Here is a 21,833-nt window from a genome sequence, read left to right as displayed (position 1 = left end):
TAGTGGGTGATTGGAGTTGATGTTGATATACATAGGGTTATCTCCTGGTTTTCTTTAAGGTTGAAAAGTGTCAAGGAGATTAAGTGTGGTATTGAGGAAGTCTACAATTTTTAAATGTCGTATTGAATAAAAGTACATAATTTTTTTTTTTTTTTGTCTTGTATGGACTTGAACCACTCTATTACTTTGCTTGTGTTATGCCATTGGTGTATGAGGGTGGCCTTTCTCACTCTGCTATTAATATCATCTAATAACACTTTGCTAATTTTCTCGAGTTCTGGTTTAGCAGGGTTTATTAAACAGCACTGATGATTGTTGACAAAAATATCCTTGTGGTCTTATAGGGTAATAAATGCTGTGTTCATGGCTAGGCGTTCTATTCTATCGTCTATGTCCAAATTTTTAGCAATTTTTTTAGCCTCTATATTAATATTGTTATACTGTGTTATATCAGATTTTTTGTATACTTTTGTAATGTTTTCAGTATAAAGCTTCTGATATGAAGGCTATCTAGCTCATATATGTTTCTAGTTTTATCTGCAAAGACAAAAAAGTTATTTGAAGATTTGACTTTTTCAATGTTGTGATGCAATTGTCTTTAAAAAAATCATTTTGAATATTAGTAAATATATATAAGAGAATGATTTGCTTAAGCTAATAAAGATATTCTTATTAGCTTAAGCAAATCATTCTCAAAACTTACAAGATTGAGGTGCTGTGGTGGGGATTTTCTTGATTTGAGATCATAATGGTAAACAGGCTTCTGGTTAGGATCATTTTTGCACATCAAAGCTTTCCATCTCATACGTTTTATAAGTAGCTTGACTTTCTCCGTTGAATATTTTAAGTATTGCTTTTTGGATGGTATTGGTACATTCTTCATTGAATAGTTGAAATAATGGTTCTTTATAATTTATAATTATTTAATGTAGCTGAATATATTGGAGAGTGCTCAACTTCAAGGAGCGATAATATAGTATTGTAGAAATACATTATTGATAATATAGTATTGTTGCTGTCTTCGCAAGGTACTGAAAGTAAATTAATTACAATTGATGGAAATTTATTTCTGACATCGTACAAATATTTGAGGCGACTAAATTACCATTTAGATATTTTTCCTTTAAATGTTACTCAAAAATCCAAAAATTAATTACATATATATATATACAGTGGGGTGCAAAAAAAAAGCCACACTCAATTTTTTAATAAAAAAAGCAATAAAAAATATCTTAAACTCATATAATAAAAGTAATATAAGGCAATTTTGATAGAAATGCTTTTGATATTATTGTATATTACATATAATAAAAAGAAAATAGGACTTGTGAAGTATTTTTCTAGTTTTAGTTGTATTAGCACTTAATTGGCCACCCTTTGTTTTTTATGACTTCTGCGCATCTAGAAGGCATACTATCTATAACTCTTTTTAATAAGTCATTTGGCAAAACATTCCAACCAACAAGAAGAGTTTGGAACAGTTCATCTTCATTTGTTGCCCTACGATCTTTCAATTTTTTATTCAATATAGACCATAGGTTTTCTATTGGATTTAAATCAGGAGACTGTACTGGCCAAGACATAACTGGTATCAATTTAGATTCTAGATATCTTTTATTCAACCGTACTGTATGTTTGGGATTGTTATCCTGTTGAAAGATGTAGTCACCATTAGGAAAAAGTTCTTTTATACTTGGTCCAAGTTGATTAACTAAGATTTTGTGATACAAATACTGGTCCATGGTGCCTTTCACCCGGTAAAGTTGTCTAACTTTGTGTGCACTAAAACAACCCCACACATTAACCTTTTTGTCATGTTTAATGGTTGCGTTGCATGTTTCGGGGTTGAATTTTTCCCAAATTAGTTTCCAACAGTGAGATCGACCATTATAAAACAAGACGAAAGGAGACTTGTCGCTCCAAATAACTTTAGCCTATTGTTGACATGTCCAATCTTTGTGCTCAATGCACCACTTTAATCTTTTTTTGCGATTGATTTGACTAACAAATGGTTTTTTTTATTTGGTTTCCAGAAAAAATTCACCTGATGCTTTTATTCGACGAGATATTGTCCACTTTGAGATATTAGTAAGGTTCAAATCTAGTTTTATATCATTACATGTGATTTTACGATCTTATTTGACGGCGTTAAGAATGTAGCGATCTTCCTTTTTTGAAGTTTTAGGTTTTCTCCCTGATCCAATAGACCAATCAGTTGTACCAGTTTGTTTATATTTCTTCACCAATCCGCTAATAGTGGAGTTTTGCTGTTTAAAACGCTTTCCAATGCTTCTATGAGACTCTCCTCGATCAGCAGCTTCAGTAATTCGTCCAATTTCTATATCCGTTAGTTGTTTTCTAACATATTAAATGTGCCCATATTATTCCGTTTTTTTAAAGATTTTTGTTATAAAAATATTAGTGTATATATATACATACCTCTTCTTTTCTGAATTTTTAACTGCCACATCCAATTTTTCTTGTTTTGCTTGATTACACATTTTATACTTAAAATTAAAAAAAAAATGTCATTGTGGCTTTTTTTTTGCACCCCGCTGTATATATATATATATATATATATATATATATATATATATATATATATATATATATATATATATATATATATACATATATAATTGTTAAATTATAGTTTTTAAACATAAATAGATGTATTTTCTGCCAATATTGAATATGTAAAACATGATAATTCCAAAGTTGAAAGTTACTGATAAAGTTAGTTTTTTTATAAAGTTTTATTAAATTTGAACACTAAGTTGTTTCACAGTTTTTCTTACAAAACATAAACTGAGTTATTAGTATGTTTAATAAAGTTCTTGATAGTATTTTTGATAAAAGTTACCATAAAGTTATAAAGTTGTAAATAAATTTTTAGACATTAAATTTTTTTTTTTTAAAAAAAAGACCTTTTTGAAACAAATATTGTTTATCTGAATAAGCAAACTTTAATCAAGAATCTTAAGAATTGGACATTTCTAGTTTTTTAAAGAGGAGGGAAGGGTTACATCTCTAGTGTTAATAAGATTACAACAAACAATTTTCTGAAAGAAATCAAAAAGAAACTCACACAAAGATATTGAAGATAAAATCAGAAAGGTACCCTTTTAGTGGTGATTGCTTGTGAAACAGATGAAAGTAAAACATTAAGTGTGGAAGATCCAGATTGTGTTTTTTATATATCTTTACCAAAATGCAAATTTAAAAAAAAACTTTTTTTTAATTTTTTTTTTGTATAATGTTGTTGTGGCACCAAAAAGTATTATTTTGGGGAAATTGGTGCATCAAATCCTAGTTAGTTACCATCTTAAGGTGGTACAACCATTTTAAGAGAAAAACTATGATATTTGGCAGCTAATAATCGAAGATATAGACAAAGATAGAATAATCATCCTAAATAATAGAATATTCCAGTTTTTTAAAAGATTTACAAGATATTACAGATTGAAATTCATTCCAAAGAGAGTGATACTTTAGCTGCATAACTAAAGCATGATAGAAATACTGCAGGGAATTAAAAACAAAGATTAGACTAGAGAAAAAAACTGAGATCAAAATATCAGATCAATACCATACAATGTGAGCTTAAAGTTAACATTCTAAAAGGTATTAATATCTTAAGATGTAATATTAGTATTTAAATGTCATAATTATGACTGTTGGAAATAAATTTACTTTGAAGTTTTGAAACAACTGTTTTTGTACCTTTAACTGTGAGTAAGAAAAATGCTTATTAAAGCTGACCTACTGAAAGCATCCACATGAAAATTGTTGGATATCTAACTAATACCTATGTTTGTAAGTAGAAAAAGTTCCATGCAAATGTCTTGCATGGTTGTTGGCTTATTGACATTTTGGTATTCCTTTTTATCTAATTGTAACCCTTTTTGTCCAAAATATTTTCCACTGGCATTATTGGCTTTAAAATAGTTTTAGTAACTCTTGGGTCTTTATGAATAATTTTATATTCATTTTCACCCAGACCAACTAGTTGAGGTTGGCATGACAAAAATTAATATAAATAAATAGTTGGGCTTTCATTTACCTTTGCATATCATTTGCAGAGCAAACTAATTTTTTATAGTAATATGGTACATATTTAACTATTATAGTAGGACTCCTATTAGAAGATTATGGCAAATATTCCTTCAAAGTTGCCAATTGATCAGCATAATTAAAGAATTAGTTATTTTTGCTTAAAAATGTCTATTAAACCTCTTTTTGTTGGATAATATTGGTTGAATCAAACAGTAAGATATTAAAAATTCATAGAATTTTTAATTAAAGTTTGACTTTCAATTTTCTTTGTTGAACTTTCAAATTTTTTTTGTTGTTATATACTAGTTTTCAAATATGTTTTGCAAATAATTATAAAATAAAGCCTATTCTTTAAGTTAAGTGAAAAGTCCAGCCCTTCCAGTGTTGTTTGACTTCATATCAATAAAGATTTAAGCAGAAACCTGTGGACAAAAGTGTTACTGTGTCATTAGCAGCATGGAACATTTACAAATGAATGAGAGGAGCCCAATTGACCAACCCAAAAATAATGGCAACCACCACCTTGGAAATGTAGCAAATATCTCAGTCTTTTAGTTGGGGGTTGCCTGACAACTGCAATCGATTCAAATATATTTAGTTGCAAAAAATTCTAATGCTGCTGCTCACATTGTAGCAAGTGTGATTTCCCAAAAGCCAACTTATCACAAGAAACAGTACATTTTGCTAGGGCAACTCAATGACCATCTCTGCCTATAACTTCAGGTAAAAACAACTAATAGTTTGGTAGATAAGATTGTTACATTAAGACCCATCTCCAGTAATTCTTAGTTGTTTTGGTGCTTAGTGAAAAGATATGCTCAGTTAAAATCAGTACTGCCTATTAAGTAAATAAACATCTAATGAATCATATAGTTCCCAAAAATACTGGTGTCATATACCAGATAATAGTTGCTGTAGCAGAAAATCTACCTGAGACTTAGATAAATGTTCAGCAAATCTGGTCCCTTATTTAGGCAAATTATGCCAAGCTAATTATTTCTTGCAACTTGCAAATGACAAACTTTCAAGTCACAAGTAATTATTGACAAAAACCCATCCTTGTACATAGTGCAATATTAATTAAAAAAATCTTAAAAAATTTGGAGTCTTGAGACTGTTTTGCTCTATCAATGACAGTGGTCAAGTTTTTCCTTAATTCAAGAAATTTGTTAGCTAAGGCTAAACTCTCTAGCAATGTATGCTGATCATTACTGGATCTGTTGATACCTTTATTTCTGCAGAGCTCATAGCTGGATTTCTAAATTTTGATTTTTGGATGAATTTAGTTTTACCCCATGTAGGTGGCACTTTTAGGCCAGCTCGAAGAATGCTATTCTTACTTTTGACAACAGTGATATCCTAATATTATCATAATATTGATGTTAAACAATATTAGAATCTGAATATTTTATGGTATAAGAATGGTGATCAAATATTATTTCAGGTCCTGTTATGTGTCTTTGCTATGCTATCTATGCTTTATGCTATCTTTCTCTTTTACTTTGAAAGAAACTTCTAAATATATTATTATTGGTATTATTAGGTTTTTATATTTCAGTTGATGATTTTTTGGTTTAATTAGTTACCCAACATATATCAAAGGTATAAAGATAATTTAACTTTGTTTACTAACAACTAAAAACTCATTAGTATCAAGAAGAACTACATAGAATGCATATTTTAAAATTTTATAATTCCAATGATAAGAGCTTTAACCAAATTTGCAAATTAGATCCTATCTATATAAATAGACTTATACTTGTAACCAATACAAAACATTCAGAGATATTTAAAAAAAATTTTATTCTCTCAACATTTTATGATAGTTATCTATGATATGGAATTTTTATAAAAAAATATTTGGATTGGAACTAACAAGATTAGGAGTAACAAGATTACTGGGGCGGGGGGGGGGGGAGTTTAAGTATTTTAGGTTGCAGAAATTATTTTGAAAGAAATTTGAAAAAGAAATTTACACTGTCATGATCAGATCTTCCATTATTTAAAAAAGCATTTATCATATTTTTATTCTAGCAATTGTAAAAATGAATTTTTAGACCTGGTTATAGTTAATTAAAAAAATGCCTCTCGCATTGCTAGGTGGTTAGCTAAAGTCCTATCTTCTATAAAATTATGTTATGTAAATCAGATTTTAGATAAATGAAATCTAATGAAAAATCACTTTTTATTTTAGTATTCTCAATTGTTAAATGAATATTAAGTTCTTATGATATTTTTAGGAGTAAAAGGATGATATTTTTAGGAGTAAAAAGGATGAAATTTTTGCTACAGTATTAAAAAACATTTTAATCATCTATGTTATTTAGCTGATGAATATACTTTCACATTTTCACTTTTTAATGCTTAAATATTTCCTTTAGATGCCATTTCCACCTTTGGATTTGTACCAGCTTAGTTTTGAAGGTATGTGTTACTTAATTGTGAACTTTTCTTATTACCTTAAAGTACATTTAATAAAATTTACTTACCCTAAGAAAGATATGTAAAATTTGTGATGAATGAATTGTGAGTAAAAATTTTCATATTGTGATGAAGTTGAACTTCTAATCAATTATACAATTTTAGAAACTGTCAGTTTAAATATAAAAAAAAAAGTACAAGAAAAAAGTCTTCAATCATATCAATAGTTATTATTATGATTGTGCAATTTTTGTAGTTGAATCAAAGCAGTCTGCAAAAGAGTTAAACATGAGGTATATTTTTATTTGCAATAATTTTTTCAACTATTTTTTTAAGATCTTTAAGATCCTTTATTAAGGTTAAAAAGCTTCTGCATTTTTTCCATCATGATTTGTTGCTTATGTTTTGAAGTTTGAATATTATTATGTTAAGTAGAACATTTAATATCCTTCTAATAAAAAAAAAAAATTCTTTTACATTATCTAATTTTAATCAACTTGTCACTTTTGTAATATGTTTATATAGATTATGTATATTTAAGAACTTATTTTAACCATACTTTTGTTTAAATAAAAGTACTCCAAAAGATTTATGTTTATGTTCAGTAATCAGGCATCAAACCCTACTCAACCTGATCACTCTAGTCCAATACCTGCTGACAAACACAGGTGAGGTTTCAAGTTGGGCAAGTTTCTGGCTATGATTTTCTGCTCTAGTGTCTTGATAGTTTTATTATTATTTCAGAAATGTGTTAAATGATATGACTCAAGAAGACCTCAAAAAGAGAATAAGATGTGAGTAAATGGCTTCTTTTCTTAAGTTTATTTGGAAAATGGTTTTACAACTTTAGAGTATTTGATAAATATGACTGGAGATTAATTTAATTTTAGCATTGAAAAAAATTATCAAAGCTTTTGAAGAAAATTTTGAAGAACTTGAAGGAAGAAAGGTATTTAAAATTTTTGTACCTAAATTATATCAACAATAAAAGATATAAAGCAAACAAACTTTTAAACTTTTTTTTTTTTAGCCAAAAGTTTCAGAGAAGCAAGAAATACAAAAATATATCATTGAGCTTGGAAAAGTTAAGAAACAAATAAAAGGTGAAGAGAAGATTATAAAAAGTAAATAATATTCAACCAGTAATGTTTATGCTGATTTTTTTTTTTTTTTTTTTTCATATTAGATGAATCACTCAAAAAAACTGACACTTCATCTGATATGTTCCCCAAGCACATAGATTCCAATTCCAAAGGTTAGCTTGGTAATTTGTTAACTAAAAGTCTTTTTTTATTTGTTTAGATCAAAAAGTACAGCTCTTTAATCATTTAGAATGAGAGAAGTTTTTTAGCTTGACATTTAAACAAGAAATTTGCAGTAAAATTTATATGGCAACTTTTCTTACTCAGCTTTATTAAGAGTTATTAATTGCAGCAATTTAACTGATGCAATGTACAATTTGTTCAAACATTTAGGTGCATTGAAATTTTTTATTTATTTATTTTTAATTAAAATGCCATAAAATGAGAACTAATCAAATCATGATAAGTTGGAATATTTTCAATAACAAATACAACAAAACTAATATTTGATCCCCTACATGTATTTTGGAATGATTTTTGGAAATTTTAGTTAGAAAATTTTCTCAAATAGCTTTAGTTCTTATTTCTGGGTATGTATCTCCTTGAGTTATTCTTTATTCCCCCAAACCCAAATAAGATTCAAATCTGGTGATTGAGCTGGATAGGGCTATAGAATTATTTTCTTCTCTTCCATAAATGCTCTGACTGTGAAAAATTTATGGCTAACACTCTCATCTTGTTGGAAACTTTTCATAAAGTATCCTAAAATGTTAAAACCTAAGTGTTTCATTTTTATAAAGCTTTTTTTAGAAAAAAAGCAATTTAATATTAAATGATAAGATAGTTATGATTAGTAATTGATTTGAGAAAAGGTTAGAATGGAAATCAACTTAAAACTTTAAGCTTCTTTTGACAGGTTTTTATGAATATAAGTATATTCATCTTTTAAGAATATAAGTATATTCATCTTTATTCATAAATCAATAAATATGAAAGAGAATAAAGATGAAAACTCTGTGGCTTAGTGAGGTTATGATAAAAAAAAAAGATGGTGATATTAAGATATTTTTAGAATTAGCTGATAGTGAAGATGATGTATCAAAAGAAGATACTCTAATTGCACTCCTTAGTCGATTGGACAAAAAGAGAAAAGAAGCTGGTCGACCACATGACATAATGGTACATTTAAATTTAACAATTAAGCAATTTAGTTGCTATTGGCAGTCTGCAAAACTGAAAAATGGTGCTTAATCAAAGTATACTAAAGAAGGTATACTAAATAAAGTGTCTATTTTTTTATATAAAATATTTTATTGGTATAGGCAATGTCATTTGATGAATTAAAAGAGGAGAAACTTGCCATTCAAAAATCTCTGCTTCAGTATGAAAATTTACATGGTAGACCTGTGAGTTTGATGATTTTGTTTATTTAAAGTATTCAAATTGTAATTTATGAAGACTTTAGTCTATTTGGCACAACAAGAGTGGTTGTGTTAAGAGTCTTGTCTTGGTTTTATGAAATAGTTTTTAAATTCTGATCTTAATGAATTCATTTTCTTTCTATTTTTGTTGTGCTCTTTAATCAGTTTCCATCGCTTTTTGGTGGGTTATCTATTTTAAGTGTTTGTAGGTATCTCATCTTCTTTTTGTATCAATATTTTTTTTTTAATGATTTCATGCAATTTTACCTTAATAATTTAAATTGAGCTATGATAATCTTTGAAAATTTTAACTTTTATTTTATTTAATAAACTGTTGCTCAGAGTAAACACTAATGTAAAATATATTTTGTAAGTACAATACCATTTTAAAGATAATTACGGTTTGTCAGGATTTTAAGGAAGAATTTATGACATAAGGAAATGTTGACATTTTAAAATTTAAATTACTCATAAAAAAAGTTCTGAAAAGAAAAGAAAAAAAGCTATTATATTTTATATTCATTTACTTATGGTGAATAGTTTTAAAATGTTAAATGCTATGTGATTTTGACTAAATTTTCTTTTTTTGACATATTTTCTAGTTTGTTGTTCAGCGCATTTTAAAGCCATTTTTTTGTTTCTAATATATTTATTACTTGTCAACAACCTCAACCACTTCACAAAAAAAATTGTTCGCTATATATACCATTTAAACATACAACTTGTGACTCTTGTTAACAATTAATAACCGAAAAACGGTTATAATAATAAATTTATGCAGCCTGTGAATTTTGTCAATAATTAGCAAAGCTAATTATTGGCACATTATTGACGCATATTAAAATCAAAATAATATTTTCTAGTTTCCCAGATAAAAGCATTTGTAAAAGATTAGCTAATAAATATGGTTAAGATATTGATTTAAACAGTAATAATTATGCAAATCCTTTTGCAAATTGTGTTAAAAAACAAGTTGCAAAAACTATCAATTTTAGTGCTCATCAAGTTTATGATCAGCTTCTATTGTTTTGGGTTATATTATCCAGAAAATTGTTTAATAAAATATTAGAAAAGAAACAGAAAAGGTCAATTGAATCAGAAACAAAAGGAGAAGCTGTATAATCTTTTTGAATTTAGTTATGCAAATAGTGATATTATTTTGATAAAAAAAGTAGACAGGCAATTTTTAAAGTTTCAACAGGACTCAATATATATATATATATATATATATATATATATATACAGTGAGAGAAATAAGTATCCGAACAAAAGATTTTTTTATGGAAAATAAACTTTGTCAGGTTTTTTTCCGAAAAAAAAAACTTTATAGAAATAAAAGAAATGATTATTCTGAAAGAAAATTTTATTACAAATTCAATATGCAAAAAAAAAATATCAATAATAATATTTAATTGATAAAAAATTAAGATACATTTAAACTATGCAATTTTTTAGCATTAAATAAGTATCCGAACAAAATTTTAAAGATTAAGGCTTAAAGATTAACGTTTCTCCGAGTAATTATTTTTTTGACTTTTTAATATCGAGTTGGACCGCCTTTAGCTTTTATGACTTCTCCAAGTCGACATGGCATCGATTCAACTAATTTCTTTGTCGTATCTGAGTCGATATCAGCCCAAGCTTCTTGGAGCATGATTTTTAAATCTTCTTTTCTTTTTAGACATCGTGTGCCACATTTTTTATCCAGAATTGCCCAGAGATGTTCAATTGGATTGAGATCTGGACTTTGCGCAGGCCATTCAAGTAACTCAATTTGTTTTTGGATGAAAAACTCTTTTGCTTTCTTTGACGTATGTTTAGGGTCATTGTCTTGTTGGAAGATAAAATGCTTTCCTAATCGCAGTTTTTTAGTTGAAGCCAGAAGATTTTTATTGAGAATTTTAACATAAACCTCAGAGTCCATAATTCCATCAATAAACTCCAGTTTTCCTGTTCCGCTCCAAGCCATCGATCCCCATACCATAACATTGCCTCCACTAAATTTTACTGTGCCTCGAATACAACTGAGTGTGAATGCTTCCCCTTTTTTTCTCCAAACTTTTTGAGCTCCATCGGACTTCACAAGATTAAATTTTGACTCGTCCGTCCACAAAACTTTCCTCCAGAATGATACCGGCATATTTACATATTTTTTAGCAAATGCAAGTCTTCATTTTCGATGGATTTTTGAAAGGGATGGTTTCTTGCGTGGAACTCTTGCTTTGAATCCACTTTCTTTCAATCGATTTCGAATAGTACATGAGCTCACTTGTAACCCAAAATCTTTCTCATAGAGGCTTGACACTTTTGGTGCTGATAAAAAACGGTTTTTTTGCACCATCTTTACAATTTGTCGATCTATTCTTGATGTTGTTTTACGCTTTGCTCCGCATCTGGGCTGATTTTGCACATATCCAAACATATTATACTTTTTAACCAGATCGCTGATGGTTCCTAATGCCATTCCAGTCGCTTTATTTATCGACCTAAACGTTTTACCTTGCTTGAACAAGTCAATAACCAAATTGCGCTGAGCTTGGGACCATTCCTTGGTTTTAACTCCCATACTTGATGATATCAATGGTAAATCAAATGAATTTAAAAAAATATCAGTCAATTATTAAAAATTACTCGTTGTAAAACAACAATATTTCTAAAACCATTGGTTTAAAAACTTTTTTTAATAATCAATTTCAAAACTTCGTTTACAAAACAACATGTTCGGATAATTATTTTTCATTGAAGTTTTAACACTCCTTCGGGAATCGTTAAATTTTAGCAACGCAAGTTAATTACCTTTGATTAATTTTTTGCAACATAAAATCGTAATTAAATTTGCTTATAGAATAATTATAAAAGTATTTATCAAAAACATATGTTTTTCGAAAAAAACCTGACAAAGTTTATTTTCCATAAAAAAATCTTTTGTTCGGATACTTATTTCTCTCACTGTATATATATATATATATATATATTTTCATACATACATACATGCATGCATGCATACATGCTAGCTTGTATCTCAAAAATTTAAAGATGTTTGGAGAAAATTTTTCCTTTCTATAGCTTCACACGCAAGAATGATTCAGCTATTAAAGGCTTATCATTTAAAGTGCAAAAACCTCATTAAATCCTTAAATAGATTATCAGCATTTGTTCATGTTAATGTAAACAAGTTAAAATTTGTTGTTGTTGTCTAGGAGCAAACAATGAACCAAAAGAAGAACAAGGGTTTTTGCTTGACCAAAGACAGAAAAGAAAGATGCAAGGTGGTGGAACAGACCACATTTTTACAACTAAATTACACAAAATAGTTAAACAAACCTCTGAGACAAAAACATCTAGTTTGAACAGCAGGAGTTGGTGTCATCTTCAACTGAGTCTTAAGGAATTTTTTCTTTGTTTGATAAGCTAAACTTACCTTCCATATCAAAAACAAAGAACAAAACAACAAAATCTGCAAAAAGTTTGTGTTTGTTGTCAAAATCCTGTGATCTTTATGGTATTTCTGATAGGGAAGCTGCTGCAATTATCTCTTAAATTTTGCCCTGCCAGTCCAAGATACTGCCAAAAGTATTAATTTGACAGCTCTTAGTTGTGGTACATTAAACAACACAGGAAAATTAAACAAGGTGATTAGACTCATTAAGAGAATGCTTCAACAGTCATTTCAGTTGATTATTTTCCAGCTACATTTAAACAATTTCCCATTGAGACATTTTTTTAACATATTAGAAATAAGTGCAAATTAAAAATGCTTATACAAAATAATAATGTCAATTATAGTTAAAAATGCTCTGATGATTTGACTAACATGTCCTAGGAAAGAAAGATGTTCCATGCCCTATGGTTGTAAAGATGGGTTAAAAATTTTTTGGAAATTCATTAAAAAAGCTTTATACTTGCCAGCAGAGTTTGAACTGGTATTAGATACCATAATTCAATGTAATGCCTATTTTGCTCATCCTGAAAATTTGCTTCTGTTTATTTTGTTTGACAAAAACAAGAAATTGAGAGAATTTGCTGCTAGGAGGATACTTAAAGCCCAAAAATTACCTTACAAAGGAAAGCTACCTTGTTTGTTTAAAGTGACACAATAAATTTAATACCACTAGTTGTATTAGCCTCAGATTGCACTATGGGACAAAAGTAAACAAATTTTTCACAAAAATATTTGTGATAATTATTTTGTTTGTTTATGCCTGTAAATGTCATTACATAAACCCCATATTGGTTTTCATCAAAATATTTGCAAAATTGGAGATTTGAAGATTGTTCTTTGTCCTAACATAGGATTTTGTGGGTTGGTTCCTTTCTGCATAACTCCATCCAATTTTCAATTTTTTGAAATATTCTCAATAAAAAGTAAATGAAAAATAGTTTGGGTTTTTTACAATAGCATAAAGAATTATATTATAAGATACTATAGGTAGGTAGATATTGCAGTTATTTAATAATTAATAAATATGCAAAACTTACTGCTAAATATCTAAGTCTATGTCTTCAAAATAGTCAATAAGAGAACGTTCATTTAAATCCATGAAATTTGATTCCTCAGTTGTAGTGTCCCAATCAGCTTCTTGTTCATAACTTTTAAATAATAGGAAATTTTTGACAGCTTCTGATACCTGATGTTTAATCCTTTTCATTCTCACATCCAGTTTTGCTGAAGACACTATAGGGTCTGATGAATCTAATGCTCGATTAAATACGTCGAGCAAATTACTTTTACGAGAACACTTTCGAGAATGATATCTTTGATTCTGCCTATAGTACTTATTACAAGATTCAGCTCCCTCTTCACCAAAAAATCCAGATGATAATGGTAGTGTCAAAATAATGTTTTTTGAATGGCAAAGAATTTTATGAAGAGAGGCAGGCATGTTGAACTATTTATATTTACTAATAAATAAGGAATATGTATCATGGCAGAAGGACCCAAATTTTTCAAAGTCCAAATGTTCGTGACAATTAAGGGCAGCTAGAATGGTGCTTAAATTTGATACAAATTCATCATCTAGTTCTAAAATTTTAGCGAGATCATGAGGTTTACTGAAAAGTCTCTGACATAAATTACCAGTTGTTGTATTTCCCTGTCCGCCTTGACATGTTCTATCAATTTTGATCTTAAAGAAGTCCTCTACTTTATGTCGAACTCTGGCCTTCTCTTCAGCTAAAGCTTTTTTTTTTTCCTCACCTTTAACTTGCCATAATTCTAACTTTTTTCTGTATGATAAATTAAGCAAGCAATTGAGAGTGTTGATGGTAGCATGCAAAGGCTGGCAACCATAAATAAGGGACGAATCACCTTTTGGCTTTAATTGATCATTATCAAAGTTTAGCAAGTTGTTAAAATGCTTTGGTGTTGATTTACAAATGGGGCAGCTTTGGGAAGATTTATTGTCAAGTAAAAAATTTAAAATTTTCCCATCAATTAAAGTCGGAAAGAACAACGATGAAATATTAACTTGCAACTCTTCTCAAGTATCTGTTTGATATGGAGCTAAGTTTTTGATGTCCTCTTCAATTTGTTGGAAGGTTACCTTAACATGTTCCATTGTTTCTTTAGTAAATTCCAGAGACAGGGGGCGCACAAATCGAAAAGATTGAGGAGTAGGATTTTTCCATAAAATTTCTCCATCTAGCTTACTTCTTAGCTGTAATGGTGTCATGGTAACTGTAAATAATGAGTGGTCATCTATTAATAAACCAGATGATGACGCCTGGTGATATTCAATTTGACCAGTTGTTCCATCAGCACCGTATGCGAAGATCATTTCAGCATCAATAACACTTTTATTTATCTTCTTCATATAATTCACAATTTGATCTTCTTCTAATAGTACAATCCTCGAAATTGTGTGACAAGATAGTGATTTTATTGAAGTTGACACTTTCACATCAGATGATTGGATTTCATCTGGACGACATTTTTTCTTTGCTTCAAAATATGTTGGAAAGATGTTGGCATTTCTACTTTTTATTTCAACTCGTAAACTTTGGTATGTATTTTTCGATAATGAATTATCAATAAGAAGATTTAATGCCTCATCTGGCGTCATCTTAATTGGTTTCTGTGTACTGATTTTACTAAGAAGCTCCTCTGCATTATCAATATTATCGATGACTATCTTAATCAATTGTTTCAGGAATTTACATCCTTTTCTATGTGATGCTGTTTGAACAGCTTTTAGTAATACATAAATGCAGTCTTCAGAATCTTCGGCTATTTGAGTTGCCGCCTGATATTGCCTCCTTTCGCACAATTCTTCTAATGATTTTGATGGTTGTCCTCTTTTTCTTAATGGTGATGTTTGGCATGGTTGAACAAAATACTCAGGAGAGATCACAAATTGTTCAGAGTAAGTGGGATGATGGCGCATTAGATTTGTAGAATCATAATTCCTTAATCTCCAATGTTGTGAGAAATTACTTTTAAGATTATTCAAATCTTCTTTTAATGCAGTAATTTCACTTTCAGTTAATTTTTTATTGTAAAATGATTCAATCTTAGTAATGCATTTTGAAAAACTGATTTCAAAATTTTCTTTAAATAACAATTTTCCAAACTCAAATTTCAACAAACTGATTGCTGCTGTATTTTCACTATTTTCGGTCATCATTAATGACTTTTATGAAATGCGCAATAAAAATTAATTATATGATCCTTTTATAAAATTGGTTTAGATGAATTTAAGTGATAATAAATGTCACAAGATAATTTACTGCTTACTTATACTAATTGACCTTTACTATACGCATGACTACATATGCAAATATTACCAAAAATTCTACCTTAAACGCATAATGACTTAATTTTGTTTAAAAACTAGTTATACTTAAATAAATATTTTGTGCATGTAAGCTTTCAGAAATAATATTTAATGCAAATTATAAAGTTGATCACATGTATGTATTAGCAAGCTCGTAGACAACTTCTTTTGATGTTTGAGCTAAGCAACTTTGAAACATAAAGAAAACTCCATATTTAAGTATGTTCATATATATAAGGAATGAGGATCTACGCAAAAAAATTGCGTTGATTGGAGACTGGGAACAACAAAAACCCCAAAATATTAGCCCCCCAGCCCCAAATATGAGGGCAATCAGTCAAACTTGTTATTATTTTTTTAAATTTTAAACTTTATATTTATATTCATTGACAAATTTCAAATTTGATTCAATAATCTCTTTTTGATCGGCTTTAATGACTTATAAAGTTTACACCCCCCTCAAATTGAGGTTTTTGTGAAGTTCCATCATTCTGTTTGAAATTCTATAACTCTCAAACAGGGATTTTGAGGGGTATATAACCTTAACCTTTTTGAAACCCGGAGTATTCACCTTTCATTTGGTACCAAAATAATTGATACTTTTTGATACTATGGAGAATGCGGGTCTTGTAAAGCCAAAAATATGGTAATAACCCCAAATTCCGTATCTCTAAATATTTCTTAAAATGTTTTATATGTGGAGAAATATAGATCTGATTAGTTGCAATCAATTGCTAAGAATCACATTTGTAACTATTAAATATGTGTTGTGGGAAAAGCTTCTACTTGTTTGTGCAAATTTTTTGCAGGAAAATATCAAAAATTTTCTTTTTTTTTTTTTTTTTTTTTTTTTTTTTATTAATAAATATCAATTTCAATAACCTACAATATCAATACCGTGAGAGATATTTTCAAAGTTTGTTTAGCTACAAATTTCTGTAATCACTAGTTAATAAAAAATCATATCTAAATTGAAAATTAAAAATTTATGTATGTATGTATGTAAAATCTGTGTGTACATTTGATAAACTACTTTTTTACTTTCTCTAAATTTCCTAAATACAATTTACTACTTCATAAACAGAAAAAGATTAACACCACATCATATGAACTTTTACATTACTTTTTCTCTATAAATCTATTACAACATGTAATATATGCTTAGATAATATGTTTTTTATACAATGAGTAGTGTTTGAGCATCCAATAACAAAGCAAGTGACTTAAGACATAAGAACCTCCAAAAGATCTTCTTTAAAATGTTATCAAGTATAAACTCACAATATTTTTTTAATGTTTTTAATTTATACCGTTTTCTCTCAAAAGTTACAATAGTTCAAACAATTAATTTCTATTAAATGTTTGTTTAAAATTTAAAAGCTACTGTATGCTTTGTATATGCTCAACTGTTTCTTAACTTCTTTTGTATTATAAGTTTAATTTATCTATAGGAATAGTGTTTTAGTTTCATTATTTTGATAAATATTTAAAGGCTTCAAAATTTAATCTTTTTCTTGTTTTGCACTTAATAAGTTTTTATAAGCTCCTTATATTTTATCAGGAGACAAAAGAAGATAAAATTCTTATGCGACCACTTTATGATCGATATCGTAAAATCAAGCAATGCATCGTGAGTCCTGGCCGAGTAGGTGTTTTTTTTTTTTTTATTGTTGTTTATTCTATTTTTGAATTTTGAATTTAATGTGAAATAATGTTCATCTTTAGTTAGTTTCACCAGTTAAAAATCATATTGAAAGTGGGTAAGTCTTTAGTTCCTACTGTATATTTTATGGTGAAGCTAATCAAGTTCTTTTTAATATTAAAGGTTAGTTCATTATTTTCTTTTCTTTTTTTCTAGGCATTTTGACTCAATGCATTTTACCAGCAGCATGCCATACAAAAATAACGAGGAGTATTTTTCAAGCAATTATCATTCTAACGAAAAAAAACATGTTTTTAGTCAATCTAAGCATGAGGTTGTTACCTCACCAAGACACCATGTATCTCCAGCTTCTAATAGAGGTTTAGCTACTAGTTTAAGCATTTATAGATTATTATTTTTAAAAATTTATAGATTATTATTTTTAAAAATTTACTACAAGTACTTTCATAAGTTACTAAAAATGTTTAAAAAATTAGTATCCGTATTTATACTTCAAGCTGTAGCCATAAATATTTTTTTCTAAATTCAAAATAAAACAAATATGCTAGTAAAGTTTACTTTTCTTCCATTTAACCTTTATGTTAAATTATTTTGCTGTAAACGACATGATTATTTTATCTGTTCCTACAGATATTCTTGAAAATGGAAAAGAATTGGGTTGTTATCAGTCTTCACAAAGCCCAGGAGGCCCTGAAGGGATTGATTTAGAAGGAACATTTAACATCACTAAAAAACTAAGTGATACTTCACATATATCGCAAACAAGCAAGAAATACCTAAATGAAGCTATTTTGCATGATGCAACATTGTAAACTATATTTAGATAATACTTTTATAATTCTTACAAGTTTTCAAATGGGATTTCCACATTCAATGCAATGTAAGTTAAATATTTAGGTGGAATATTTTCATATATAACTGTTTTTTTTTTTGTTAGATCAGAACTGCTAACACAGCAGAGTGAAACAAAACGAGCCAAGAAACGATTAGGAAAGCTACTTAAAGAGTTTGAAGAGAATTTTTTTATTGACAAGCACAGGTTCGTTTTTAGTATTTTAAAACTTTTAGTTTCATTTTTTCAATGTTACTCAAAATTTTAGTTAGCAAACAAAATAGTTATGTTGTTTACTCTATAGTGGTGGATTAAGTTTGCAGGTGTTCATGGCTGAAAATACTGCCAGTTATTCACAAATAGTTTGTTGAATTAAATACATACTTGTGTCTAATTTTTATTTGGTTCTTAAATTATAATTCAGAAAAACTATTATATTGTTACTGATTATAGTATGATGTTGAGATAAACAAAACATAGCTTTCAGATAATAGCTATGAGCATTACAAAATTAATTGCATTTTAGGAGACATCTTTGAAACATTAATGAATGCAAGCACATAAATTCATTATTAACATTATAGTTTAAGATCTCAGTTCAAAAGTCCTTAAGTTACAAAAAAATTGTTTCAAGAAAAATGCTCTTTGTGAGCATTTTGAAGAAAAAAGTACTTTGTCAATTTTATTGCTAAAAAAAATACAATATTCAGCATAGAAACATAGACACTGTTTTTCAGAGAAAAAGTGGTTTTAAAAGAAAAAAAAAAAAGAAATGAAATATTCAAATGGATATTCAGTAGATATTCCAGCATGATTTTTATGTCATCATCTATTTAAAAGGTACAAATGTGATGTATACAGCTTGAGGTTTTGGTTTGCATAAAAGTAATCATTTTCCCTATTATTAGCCAATGGTTGCACCAAGTTGCTAAAATACCAGCACTCTAGCACCTTTTATAACTGGTAGGAGAGAATTACAGGGTTTGTTCATGTCTGTAAAAAAGACCTCAGTTAAAGTCTATGAAAATCTGTAAAATATTTATAGTTACATAAAATTATAATCATGGTTACATAAAAAAACATATTTATGAAAAATTTACAATAGCATAGCATTTGAGTTCTTGAGATTAATTATTGTTTTAAAATAAATTTAAAAAAACAACATTTTGTAAGTTATTTTTACATGCAATACAAGTGAATGCTGTTTATAACTCAATTCTCTGGCATGCAGTATAGAACTCTGTATGATCTTTACTTAATCCAGCTTCAGCCATTTTGAGCATCATTGAAAAGTTGAATATGGCATATGGTACAGGGAGTATTTTCAATTGATTTTATGTTCTGTTTTCCTTTTTTGGTAGAATTATTTTGCAATAAAAAAGAGAAAGAGGTTACAGCAAATTATCACTAAGCTTTCTATATTTAAGTGGATATGTAGGGATGAGTCACCTGCTGGAGTTGTCACCTCAGCAAGTTTTCTGTTTATAATTGAATTAGTTACAAACAACTTATTTTAATTTAATTATTTAATATACAGTAGTGCAAGAAAGTTTAAGCACAATCATTCATTTTTTAACATTCAGTAGAGATAAAGTGGTATAAAATTAAAACTAAAAGGTTTTTAAAAAAATTTTTAATTGTTTATTTAGGAGATATATTTACAATTAAGGCAAAAAAGAATTTTAAAAATACAACAATAATGGTTATAATAATGATAAACAGGTACAATATTGCAAATTGATAATAAGAAAATAGAAATGCTAAATAAATTTAAGTGCACTATACTTTCAAAGTTAAAAAAAGTAAATTATTAACAAAAATATCTTCCATTTGCTTATAAACATGATCTCACTCTATTTGGAATTGACTCAACTAGCTTTATGCAAAGTTCTATCTGTACTGTGTTCCTGACTTCCACTAAAACCGCTTTTAAATGCTCCATAGAGGTTATTTTACTTTTGATCATTTGAGCATCCATCCAAGCTCAAATGTTTTTGATTGGATTGAGATCCAGTATCTCAATATATTTCCTTTTCCGGTTATCACTCTTTGATAATTTTTTTTAAATATAGCTTATCATGATTAGAATATATTTCAAAAGGAAAAAAATTTCTTTTAAGAGAAAATCTCTGTAGATCTCATCAAGAAGTTATGTTTTGTGTTTCATTGCTGATATGAAAGCCTCATACAGACATCCAAGGATCTAGCATTAGCAGGGTTTTTGCCTAAGTTAGGTATTGTACAACCATCATAAGCTTTTGTTGCAGCATTTGATGAGTGATGAACTCAAGAGAGACATTTCAATTGATCCAATCAGACCTAAAAGAGATACCAATTGATCATTGAGGTGCTTTTTTAATGAAGTAATTTTTGTAAAATGAAATTAAGGAGGGATAGCGTTGAAAACAGAGATGAGAGTTCATGTTCTCTTCTTTAAAAGATGTGATGCCTCTGTCTTATTCACCAGTTTTTTCTTTTTAATTATCTGCATTTGAGTGCATTGTCTTCATCGTCACATCTGTTTATCATAGTTAAACTACAATTGCTGACTTGAAATGTTTTGACTAATGCATAAGGCTTCGCAGCTGAAGACCTAATAAACAACCTTGTTATCTGTAGATAAACATGAAAAGGTCAATTTGTGTACTTTTATTTAATGGTTTAGATGACTTTATTTCCGGATTGAAGTTAGCATTTATAAGTCTCTACATAACTTAATTGCTTTAAGGAAATATGTGTTTTGCCAAAAATATGACTTCTCACACTAAAATCTTTAATTGTAACTGTTTTTTTAGCTAGTTTGTTCCCTAAAATGTTAGGACTACTGACTACACAGTCTGCCCGCTATCCTAATCTGTAGCCGTTTCTCAAAAAATAGTTTTTATTTTCAGGAAAGTGCAAAAGGAAGACCGTATACCCAAAGAGCGAGAGTATCGAGAATACAAGGTTTGTTATTTTAGACGATGGTACTTTTCGATATTTCTTAACTTTTTTTTTTGTTTGTCTTATTTTGACAAACTAAAATTATTAAATTTTTGTTATTATTTTTAGCTCGTGAAAGCAAAGCTACGTCTAATCGATGCTTTAGTAGCTAAGAAATCTGAATATAATCGTGTTGCATAATCCTTCATATTTTAAAACGTTCGTTCCTTATACTGTGGTTTTATATGTATTAGTTGTGTCTTTCTGTGTATATTTATATACATACCATGCATATACATATTGTTATACATTCCATGCATATACTCTGAGATAGACTTTGGTTCTTTTAAGTTTACTTTTAAGGTTTTTAACTTTTTCAGACAAATTATTTTATTTCATTTTTCAATTCAGTATTAACTTTTCAAACTTAAACGTGTTTTTATAGTTAAATTTTTCTTGCGTGTCTCTAGGGCGTTTTCGGCGTGTCTTTAGAATATTTACTGGGTATTTCAAGATTACTTTACATATGCTTGAATGGAGAAGTTTTTTATTTGTAAATTTTGTATATTGTAATATTTAAATATGTTCTTTTTTAGTTTAAAATTTTAAAACGATTTTGAAAAGAATATTTAAAAGTTCTCGGAATTATTTTGTTCTTTTAAA

At 28.3% G+C, this 21,833-nt stretch overlaps 1 protein-coding gene across 6 annotated transcripts in view; it reads left to right on the top strand.

The window, feature by feature from the left end:
• Positions 1 to 21,833, top strand: part of LOC145186371 (protein FAM13A-like) — a 45,665-nt gene extending 23,832 nt beyond the window's left edge. For 3 of the 6 annotated variants that reach the window (XM_090096717.1, XM_090096714.1, XM_090096713.1), the window contains 16 exons: positions 6,438 to 6,480; positions 6,734 to 6,770; positions 7,083 to 7,145; positions 7,222 to 7,271; positions 7,368 to 7,426; positions 7,508 to 7,580; positions 7,664 to 7,732; positions 8,632 to 8,738; positions 8,882 to 8,965; positions 17,315 to 17,398; positions 17,479 to 17,513; positions 17,612 to 17,775; positions 18,047 to 18,224; positions 18,354 to 18,455; positions 21,140 to 21,194; positions 21,300 to 21,540. In XM_090096717.1, the coding sequence (XP_089952843.1) occupies positions 6,438 to 6,480; positions 6,734 to 6,770; positions 7,083 to 7,145; positions 7,222 to 7,271; positions 7,368 to 7,426; positions 7,508 to 7,580; positions 7,664 to 7,732; positions 8,632 to 8,738; positions 8,882 to 8,965; positions 17,315 to 17,398; positions 17,479 to 17,513; positions 17,612 to 17,775; positions 18,047 to 18,224; positions 18,354 to 18,455; positions 21,140 to 21,194; positions 21,300 to 21,371 (1,275 nt within the window). In that variant the 3' untranslated portion in view covers positions 21,372 to 21,540. Of the gene's footprint in view, positions 1 to 6,437; positions 6,481 to 6,733; positions 6,771 to 7,082; positions 7,146 to 7,221; positions 7,272 to 7,367; positions 7,427 to 7,507; positions 7,581 to 7,663; positions 7,733 to 8,631; positions 8,739 to 8,881; positions 8,966 to 17,314; positions 17,399 to 17,478; positions 17,514 to 17,611; positions 17,776 to 18,046; positions 18,225 to 18,353; positions 18,456 to 21,139; positions 21,195 to 21,299 lie in introns of all 6 variants that reach the window. The other 3 variants (XM_090096718.1, XM_090096715.1, XM_090096716.1) reach the window with 2 other exon arrangements.

This window comes from Hydra viridissima, unplaced genomic scaffold, assembly GCF_058129835.1.
Source record: "Hydra viridissima isolate aposymbiotic clone 2 unplaced genomic scaffold, HvirCarnegie_v1 scaffold_8, whole genome shotgun sequence".
Lineage (NCBI taxonomy): Eukaryota > Metazoa > Cnidaria > Hydrozoa > Anthoathecata > Hydridae > Hydra > Hydra viridissima.
This window is presented reverse-complemented; position numbering and strand designations above follow the sequence as displayed.